The sequence below is a fragment of the Lactuca serriola genome, chromosome 6, assembly GCF_051521515.1.
Source record: "Lactuca serriola cultivar US96UC23 chromosome 6, Lser_US96UC23_V15, whole genome shotgun sequence".
Taxonomy (NCBI): Eukaryota; Viridiplantae; Streptophyta; class Magnoliopsida; order Asterales; family Asteraceae; genus Lactuca; species Lactuca serriola.
Genome location: NC_136413.1, coordinates 155,494,759 through 155,504,861, shown reverse-complemented (window position 1 = coordinate 155,504,861; position 10,103 = coordinate 155,494,759). Strand labels below are relative to the sequence as shown.

General features: G+C 37.0%; 1 protein-coding gene across 1 annotated transcript; it reads right to left on the bottom strand.

The window, feature by feature from the left end:
• Nucleotides 1-2,197: 2,197 nt before the first annotated feature.
• Nucleotides 2,198-6,301, bottom strand: HOP2 (stress-inducible protein). Its single transcript, XM_079004904.1, has 7 exons — nucleotides 5,255-6,301; nucleotides 4,353-4,641; nucleotides 4,160-4,245; nucleotides 3,803-4,026; nucleotides 3,641-3,707; nucleotides 2,587-2,646; nucleotides 2,198-2,495 (listed from the first exon to the last, which is right to left on the bottom strand). The coding sequence occupies exons 1-7, from the start codon at nucleotides 6,164-6,166 to the stop codon at nucleotides 2,382-2,384; spliced, it is 1,752 nt and encodes a 583-aa protein (XP_078861030.1). The 5' UTR covers nucleotides 6,167-6,301; the 3' UTR covers nucleotides 2,198-2,381.
• Nucleotides 6,302-10,103: the final 3,802 nt, after the last annotated feature.

The following is a 10,103-nucleotide window of genomic DNA, read 5'->3' as shown; positions in this document are numbered from 1 at the left end:
CAATTTCTCTCAAGTCATTCCATGTGTATTTGGTGTTGTGTGAACCATTTGAGGTGTCACACTTGGGGCACTAGGCACTCAAGCTTCATGAAGACTTTCTACTTCAAAGAGGTATGTAATTCTAACTTAATATATTCATATGAATCAATGTTATTATGCTTGTTAGGATGAATACCTTGGAAAGTTCATATTTGCATGTATAATAGAAAAAACATAGATTCAAGGTATTTAGGGTTGCATGTACACTTAGGAGTGTTAGAATGCTCAAAACCCAACATTAACGACCTGAGAACCTTATTCTGTAAGGTCCAAACTCAAACCTTAAAGACCCAGTACCTTTACCAGATCCATTACCGCCTAAACCTTCAATTAAAGACTTTCTCAAAACGGGATGTTACAATTCTCCTCCACTTAAACTGGGATTTCATCATCGAAATCCACCTTAGGATGACGTCACACATGCAAGCCTAGGGGTTGTGTAGATAAAGAGGTATATTTCATGAGGCCTTTAGGGATTTTCCTCAAAGGCTAGACGTGTTGCACCCTCTTCTAGGTACATCATGCCTATGCATCAAACTCCACAAATTGAAACCCTTCTTGATTTCCTACTTGCCTCCACACATCCTTCCTTTTGTAGGTTGGTGTTGAACGCGATTAGAGTATATATAGACATCACTTATATTGTCACGGTAGACAATTGTTGCCTTAAAGGTATGACAATGAAGTTTACGCGGTTTTCAACCTTAATAGTAGACTATGAAATAACACCTTGGTGTTCCGATGAACAAGAGATAAGGTTGTCAGCGAGAAAGATATAGTACCTTGAACTGAAACGTTAGGTGGAAGGTCAGCCCCCTGTTCAACATAAGCATATTCTATGTGAACGTAAGCGAGGAGACATGAAGCTAAACATTGTCACCAATAATGCCTTGACTATAATTCATAATGTGTTTAAGGGCATGAAGGTGTGGATCGTCCATGTAAGTACATATACCTCAAAAGAGATGTATGGACAAGTAAAGGTAAGATGTAGCAATGCATCGGAAATGATAGTATAAACTAAGATCTACCAAATTAGGACTAGTTAAGTGATGGCTTGTGGATAGATTTGACATGTATTGAACAAGGTTTGTAGTTTAGCGTATGAGCATGCTCGAATATCTCAATGGAATACTTCTACTGACAAAGGAACAGGTTATGGGAGGTTCGTACTACTAAGATCTCCAAAAATAATTCAGAGCACCAATGTTTGTCATAGCAAACTCAAGACAAGAGAGATAAATTGTTGAACACGTAGATGCGAGGATATGACTCATCCGTATACTATAGAAGATAAGGTGTATATTGACTAAAGAGGTATATGAATATTAGGGGTGTCAAATCGGGTCATCGTATCGTGTTTTTGTCTGAAACGACACAACGCGACAAGATTTTATGTAACATGAACACGACACGATGTCGTGTTTTTTTAACTAACACGAAAACGAACCCATTAAAAAACGACAAACACGACACGACAAAGATAACATAATAAAAAAAATAGTTTATTTAATTAATATTTAATCATACATAACACGAAAAACAAGACAAACACAAAAAACACGACAAATAAATGTTAGATCGTGTCAACTTCATGTCGAATTTTAAACACGAACACAACACGGCACAACATCGTGCTTTTTACACTTAACACGAATACGTATTCGAATTTCAGTTTCGTCCAAATTTCGTTTATTTTTGTCGTGTCAACCATTACCACCCCTAATGAAGATGGACAAGTTTATTCCATAAGTAAAATATCAAGGAGTAATGTGAAGTCTCTTTTAATAGGTCATATCTCTTGAAAAGAAGTTTGGTTACTTTTGGAGTCTATTATTTCTCCTTAGTTCTTAATTTGTTGGATAGATTATGTTGTCAACTATTTAGGGAACATGAGATTGGCAACGTGAAATGTTTTGGATCAAGTAGCACAAAGTCATAGCTTTTAAGGAAGAAAGTTGATTATATATTGGTTATAGCTTATTTACAACCAATCACGCTATATTGTATACAACTAGATATGGAGATTCCTTTTTGAGCCATATCTCCTTTGGTCCTCCTAGGTTATTAAGTTAAATCACACTATTTATGGATGTATTGGTTCCAAGTTTTATTTTTCTAACGATGTTAGTACAAATATAAATAATATGAGCTGAAATTGTGACCAACAATCATCGATAAAGAAATCCTGATTATTTGTTTGCATACACTTAACTGTTTCAATCATAAGCAAAAAGTTAAAAACATAACATCAAAAAAAAACCAACTAGACCCAAAAATCCAAAACAAAAATCATCATGATTCACTGAAACCATTCAGACCAATTAACGTGTTTTTTGTATTCATCTCATTTGCACAATCCCAGCACTTATCAGCTTCTGAATCTTGTTCATCACTGAAGGATTCTTCATGTGATCTTGTGCTGCTTTCGGATTCTCTTGAAGATCCTTCAACACCTGACCAAATTAAAATAAAACCACGAGTCAACATAAAGTCAAACTAACAAAAAAATTTGACAATCAAAACTAAAAGTATGTGTATGGATACCTGTGCCATCACTGGATCAGTAAGAATGTTCTGAATTTCCGGATCTTGCATAGCCTTTGCCTGTAAATAAGAGTTAATTACAGGTTCAGTCCCTCGAGAAACAGCAATTAAACAATAATAGCCATTCTTTTGGATTTAATTAAATAACAGACATGGTCGGCTCTTTATAACTGAATGATCACCTTTTTAGCAAATATCACAAAATAACCACACATTTAGAACAATGGACTTTGTGAAATTGCTTGTTTTTTTGTAAATTCCTTATTTTGTACAAAGTAACCACATTTTTCTTTTGAACCATTTATTTTCCAAAATTCTTCATTTATTGCAAAAGTAAATTTGCCAATTCCTTCATATTTTGCAAGATATATTTGACAAATAGGGGATTTACAAAGAAAATGACATAGAAACCCATAATTTTTTCAAATTAACAGTTTTTACCCAAAAACCACTTTTAGGTGCTTTAAAACAGAACTTTTCGAGATTTTTTCTACTTTTAGAAGTATAAATTAGTAAAAATAAACATTTATACTTCTAAAAACGTATTTAAGTTCTAATTCTAAAAACAAATTTTACATTTAACCCATATAAATAGACAAAAACAACTTATATAAAGAAATAGCTTTTTTTAAAACATAAACACAATGTCTTATTAAACATTTATAAATACATATAATATGAAAAAAAAAATACTTAGGATAAAAACATAAAAGAATTGCAAACTTAATGGTTTTCTTACAAATTTTATTTCATTGTAAGGGTAAGAGTAGAAAAAAAATCTTGAAAAGTTCCAGTTATAATGTAGCTAAAGTGATTTTAGGCTAAATCCGTATTTTTTTTTAAAAAAATACTTAATGATTTTTATGTTTCTTTTTGCTATTGATAAAATATTTTTATGAATTCAACTAAATGGTTATTAACTTAGATAACCCAAGGACTAAAAATGTTAAGAAACAATAAGATAGTGACAAAAAATACAGAAAAAGATTCTCTTTGGACCATATCGTAAAGAATGATATAACACAGGGACCAAAACTGTAAATAAGAAACAAACCTGTCTCTCTTTTAGCTCATCAGGTGTGAGATCTCCACGGCTAGCTCTGTTAATTTGTTGAACACAGCTGAAAGTAACAATAATCATTCAAAGGTAAATAAATAGGAAAAAATAAATAAAAATTGTGATTATTTATTTATTTGTATATAAATAAATAAATACCTCCTGACACCCTCTAGCAACTCTGGGTTTTTAGGATCATGTTTTAATCCCTCTTCATATGTCTCTAAAGCTTTATCAAATTCCTTCATGAAAAACTGAATTGCACCTTTCCTTGTATACCCCTTTGAGAATTTTGGATCAATTTCAATGCATTTTTCTGCATCTTTTAGACCTTCTGGCATTGCTCCAAGTTTTGTGTAACAAGCAGCTCTGTTACTGTATGCCTATAAAATGGAAAGTATTTACATTTCTTTACCAAAAATATTCAATTTGTAAAAAGAAATTAGCAAATGTTTCACAACTTTCAAGTTATATATTGGTATAAACCCTGGAAATTCATCCAAAAGAAACCATTACCTTTGCATCTTTGGGATTTCTTCTCAAAGCTTCCGTGTAGTGCTTAATAGCATCTGGATATTTCTGCTCTTTGAAGCATTCATTTCCTGATGTACATGTGTAAGAAATTGATTTAGTGACCAAAATAGGTTAATAGCAGGAGAATTGTGTTTCTTTAGGGATAAAAGTAATGTATACTGTATAAAAAGCTGACCTTTTTCACGTTCTTTTTCAGCAAGTTCAGGATCATAATACTCTTGTTGTTCTAGTTCTTTCTTTGCTCTTTCTGCATCATTGAGTTTCTTCAATGTATCAGGGTTACGATGTTCTGTAAGAGCTTTTTGGAAGGTTTCGATTGCAGGGTCATAATCTTTGGAGACTTTGGCCATTTTAACCAAAGCAGTTCCTTTTCTTGTTAGTGCCCTTGCAACCATTTTGTAATCTGAACGAAGCTCTCTTCCTCTCTCCACTGCCTTTTCACAATCTTTGATGCATTCATCATACTGTAGATAACAAAGACTCAAGAGTTATACTGAAGTGGTTGTAGAATACCAATGTTATAATTAGTTAATCTGTTTAGAATATGAACCCCTATAAGGAATCCTATGATAGATAATCAAGAAGCCTACATATGAAACCCTACAAGAGTTAGAAAGTAAATGTTTAGCAAAGACAAAGCAACCACTAAGTGGGTATCCCTGAAGATACAACAAAATACTATTCCATCATGTGAAGCATGGGGTATGTCAAAAACACGTGGGTAACACTTTGTTGAAATTCTAATCCAAATTAAACTGCTAATGAAAATCCCCTTTATGGATTGTCAGAAGATATTTTTTTTCTTTAATGTGAGTTCTAATTAAATTGATGTGTTAGCTCATTACCAAATGTTGATGATAATGTCCACAAAGCTTCTCAACTTTGTCATTGTTGAGGAACAGCATGGGTTAATTGATTGTTAGCATAGAACACTGCTAGTTCAATCAATATAGGACTAGGCTACAAGCATTCATACAACATAAATTCAAAGTTCCAAACTTCAGCCTTTAGGGAGATGAAGTTGAAGTTTTCATAGGAAATTTACTAGATGTTAACTAAAGAAAAACATGTGCATACCTTTGCCATTTCCAAGTACACTGCAGCTCGATTTGTAAGGAATGAAATATCGGCATCATCCAGTTCAATGGCCTTTGAATAATGTGCGATCGCTGTCTCAAAATCTTTCTTCTTGTAAGCAGCATTACCGGCCTCTTTCTCCTTTTGCGCCTGCGCTTTCTTCTCTTTAATCTCTTTATCCTCATCATTTACCTCCATCGGTTCTGGCTCAGGTTCAGGCTCGCGCTTCTTCTCCTTCACAGACTCTGTTTCATCAGCAGGACGTTTTCTCTCCTTGGGTGGAGAATCTGGCATCTCCATATCATCTCCAGGCATATGAGTTTGCATCTTAATGTTCAACAACACACTAAGCGCTTGCATAACTCTCTGGTCCTTCAAGTACAAATTCAAATTGCTAGGGTTCTTTTGAAGATCCTTCATCATGTTAACAAAATCGGGCTGTTGCATATACAATCGAGTAGCCGGATCAGCCGTAAGCTTCGCCCACATATCAGGTCCAAACGCATCTCCAAACAGGTTATTCGGCGGTGCGCGTGACCGAGAAGAGGCTGACGCAGCCGCCTGAGCTGACTGAGCGTCCGCGAGTCCAGATTTCAAAGTTTCATTATTAGGATCAACTTCAAGCCCTCTCTTATAAGCCGAAACTGCATCATCAAATTGATGCAAGCCATGATGAGCCGCGCCGAGACGTGAGTAGCCTTTAGACCAGTCGGGTTTCAGATCGACAGTCTTTTGAGCATCTGTGAGAGCTTCGGAATATTGATTCAGGGAGGCATAAGCGGCAGATCGGTTGGAATAAAGGACGTGGTTGGTAGGGGCGAGGTTGATGGCGTCAGTGAAGTGACGGATAGCTTCATTATAGTTTCCGGCAGAGAAAGCAGCGTTACCTTTGGCCTTGGCTTCGTCGGCCATGTCTTAACGTCGACGGCTGTGTATGATGAGTGTTTGTAATTTGCTCTCGTCGGAAAACTTGACTTCGATTTAGCCGATTAAGATAGAGAAATTAGGGTTTTTATAAGCTAACCAGAGAGGTCGATGAAGAGAAGTTCTGGATGGTTCTAGCCACCATCATTAGATAATAAATATATATAATTAAATAAAAATAACACTAAGCTACGAATTCCGTACGTATTGTAGTTTAATTTTTATTTTAAATAGATTATTTTGATAAACAATGAAATTGTTTGTTGTTTTTTTAAACGAAAATGTCAGAAGTCTGCGGATTACCTCTACAACTCTTTATAGGCTGCAGCATGTAATAAAAAGTTTGTTTATTTTTTAACTTCTACAGACTGTTGTAATAAGTTAAAGTAAGGTATGAAGACGTTTGAAACAGAGGGTAAAGTGTTGCACCATGCAGCATACGTGCAGCAGTTTTTAAGTCAAAAGTTTTTTGAAAAACAAACAGCTGCAAAGGGGCAAGTGTTGTGTTTGTGCTGCGCGGTGCAGCAATAAGTGATCAGAAGTGGTTTTAAAAAAAACAAAAAAACAAAAAAAAAACAAAAAACAAACAGCACCTTAGACTACAGGCGCTTTTGGCAAGAATAGTTTTTTAGTGTGAAGTTGGAAGCGGGTAACTGATAACTAGAAGTTGTACCTTTAGTGTTTGGCAAAAGTAGCTGAAAACTTTTTGAAATATGTAAAATTACATAAAAGGATACTTATTTAAAAATAAATATAAAAATATTTTGGATGAGGAGGCGGTAGTATCATTGAATAACATTCAGGTCGATGAGTGCTTGAATTATATTGAGAGACATGTGGCCATTCTGGAGAGGAAGGTGAAGATTCTGCGGAACAAAGAGATACATTTGGTAAAGGTACAGTGGGAGCACCGAAGGGGGTCCGAGTGGACGTGGGAGCCGAAGGCAGAGATGCGGGAGCACTATCCGGAGTTATTCACTGCTGCAGACTTCGAGGACAAAGTCTAGTTCAAGTGGGGGAGAATTGTAACGCCCCGATTCGTATGTATTGATTTATTGTTATAATTTTCATGATTTCAAGGTCTACTCGACGAGTTGGTTGCCCTGACTCGTCGAGTAGCAGCGGGTTGGTCCACGTGTTTTAAGTAACCTACTCGTCGAGTCCAAGAAGGGACTCGACGAGTAAGAGCTGGAGGATGAAACCCTAATTTCCAGGGTTTTGCACCCTATTTAAGGGATCATTTGCCTCCTTTGGCCTCCTTACAGTCCCTTGAGAGCTCAGCACACCCTAATACGAGTGTGTGTGCTCCATTTGTGTGTTTTAAGCTTTGGAAGAGGATTCTTGGTGAGAAGAGCTTGGAGAACAAGTGACTAGAAGCAAGGAACGAGTGGGGATCAGAAATCTACCTCAATTAGCATCAAATGAAGGTATCAAGTCGTTATCTTGGCCTCTTTTCCTTCTAAATCTCATTTGGGTGAAGTTTAGGGCTTTTCTAGCATATTAGGAAGCTTTTCTTATGTATGAGCTAAGATTTGAAGTTGCAACTTCAGATCTGAGCTCCCTTGGGTCTTTAAGTCCATAAAGCTTCCAGCTTTTGCAAGTATGAGCCTCTCCTTAGGTGTAAAACTCCAACACAAGCTTGGATTTGTCATTTGGAGTCTTTAGAGCCTTGCATGCACGTAAAGTTTGCAACTTTACGTGATAAACATGCCTTGGGGAATTAGATCTGCAATATGGAACCTTATCATGGATTAAAAAGCATCTGAATGGACGAAGGATTGGAGGGACTCGGCAAGTTGCATGGTAAACTCAGCGAGTCCGATGAAGATTGACATGGGCTCGGCGAGTCAGTAGAGTGACTCGGCGAATCAGCTAGGGTTTTCCCAACGTTTGGACACGCATGAACTCGGCGAGTTGCACGGAAACTCGACGAGTTGGCCAAGGAGTTTGCTACCGCAAACGTTAGGAACTCGACGAGTCCCTTAAGTGACTCGGCGAGTTGATGAGTTATCCAAGGAACTCAGCGAGTGGCTGGTTGTACTTGACGAGTTGAGGTCAACATGGACTGTTGACCATGACCATTGACTTTGACTTTGACCAAGGATTGACTAGTTGACTTCTGGGGACATTTTTGGGAAATTGGAAATTTATGGATATGGTTCTATGATGAATATAGGTAGTGGAGTTTGTGACGGTGATCCGAGAGTTGAGCTTATCACTTTAGCGCGTCAGTTGTGAGGTGAGTTATCCTCACTATACTCAAGGGTCTAAGACACCAAGGTCGGCCATTTGGATTGTTATCTGGATATGTTATGCTAGTATGATTTGTTAGGTCGGTATACTGGTAGATAGGATGGTATTATGTGGTATGCGGTATGATCTGTTAGATCGGTATCCTGGTAGACAGGATGGTATTATGTGTTATGTGGTATGATCTGTTAGATCGGTTTGTTTGTCCATAGACTGTTATGTGATTATATGTTATATGTGCACATGTCGTTTGGCGGTTGAGGCTTATCTGCTTTGTGCGGAGGCCAATAGACCTAGGCATTTCAACTTGTTGGTTGTGGGTCGTGAGTATTTCATCTCGAGGATGATTGGACTCATAAGTATGTGGGCATTCTAACTTGTTGCTTGTGGGCCTGGGTTATTCCTACCCAAAGATGATTGGACCCATAGTAAGTTGGCATTCCAACCTGTTTATTGAGGGTCTGGGGTATTCTAACCTGATGGTTGACTGGACCCATAGTATGTTGTTTATGATTATATGTGTATTGTTGTGGGAATGGGTATTTTGGGGGAACTCACTAAGCTTTCGGGCTTACAATTTTAATTTATTGTTTCAGGTACATCAGGGGATCGCGGCAAGGCAAAGGCGTGATCGCACAACTCCTCATGTTTTAATTATGTTTCTTGGAAAAACTCTCACATTAGACTATTTTGAAAACAATTTTGTAATAACTGTTGGTTTTAAATGTTTTGAAAAGTTTTAAATTTGATTGAATTTTTATGGGTGTCACACAAATATTATGGGTTGAAAATTCATGTGTACTCACTAGGTTTCCTAACCTGACCCACTCAGGTTATTTGAATCGCGGGTAATTAAAGATAAATACATGGGTAATAATGTATGTATTTCCTGAGAGATTCAAGGAGATGTACATTGTTACTATGTTGAGACTTGGTAAGTCTCCATTTATGCTTATGTTTCTTGTATCGATTATGTCATCCCCAACCTTAATAAATAAATGGAAACATTTCTTCGGAAATACTTTTACGGGACCAAATTTCGCATTAATGAATAAACTTTGTATTAAATAAGCATAAATAAAAGGTTTTAAAATAATCGTTAAAATTGGGATGTCACACATTGCACCTTCACAAAGCCCATTACCTTGTTGTGTAAGGTCTTCATCTTCCTGTCGAGAATCACAATCGGTCTCTCTACATAATTCAAGCGCTCATCATCCTGAATTTTGTCCAAGGTCACCACTACAAAATCATCAACCAAACATTTCCGTAATTGAGAGACATGGAAAGTCTTGTGGGTTTGACTAAGCTCATCAGGGAGATCCAGCCGATATGCAACCTTGCCCAATCAGGCGATAATCATAAAGAGACCAATATACCTGGGGCCCAATTTTCCCCACTTTCGAAACCGGATGACACCTTTCCAAGGTGACATCTTCAGAAGCACAAAATCTCAGACCTGAAACTCGAGGTCTAAACGTCAACGATCAGCATAACTCTTATGGCGACTCTATGTGGTATGCAGCTAATCGTACTTGTTATATCAACTCAGTGGTCTTAAATACTACCTCAGTAGTCCCCATAACTCAATGTCCGACCTCATCCCAAAAAATTGGGGTCCGACACTTCCTCCTGTAAAGCATCTCAAATAAAATTCATAGCGATCTCTTCCCAC

Coding starts and splice junctions, on each gene's coding strand:
- HOP2 (XM_079004904.1), bottom strand. CDS start 6,166: ATGGCCGACGAAGCCAAGGCCAAAGGTAACGCTGCTTTCTCTGCCGGA. Junction 4,027..4,159: donor GAAATCCCAAAGATGCAAAG/GTAATGGTTTCT, acceptor TCCATTTTATAG/GCATACAGTAACAGAGCTGC. Junction 2,647..3,640: donor ATGAGCTAAAAGAGAGACAG/GTTTGTTTCTTA, acceptor TCTTATTTACAG/GCAAAGGCTATGCAAGATCC.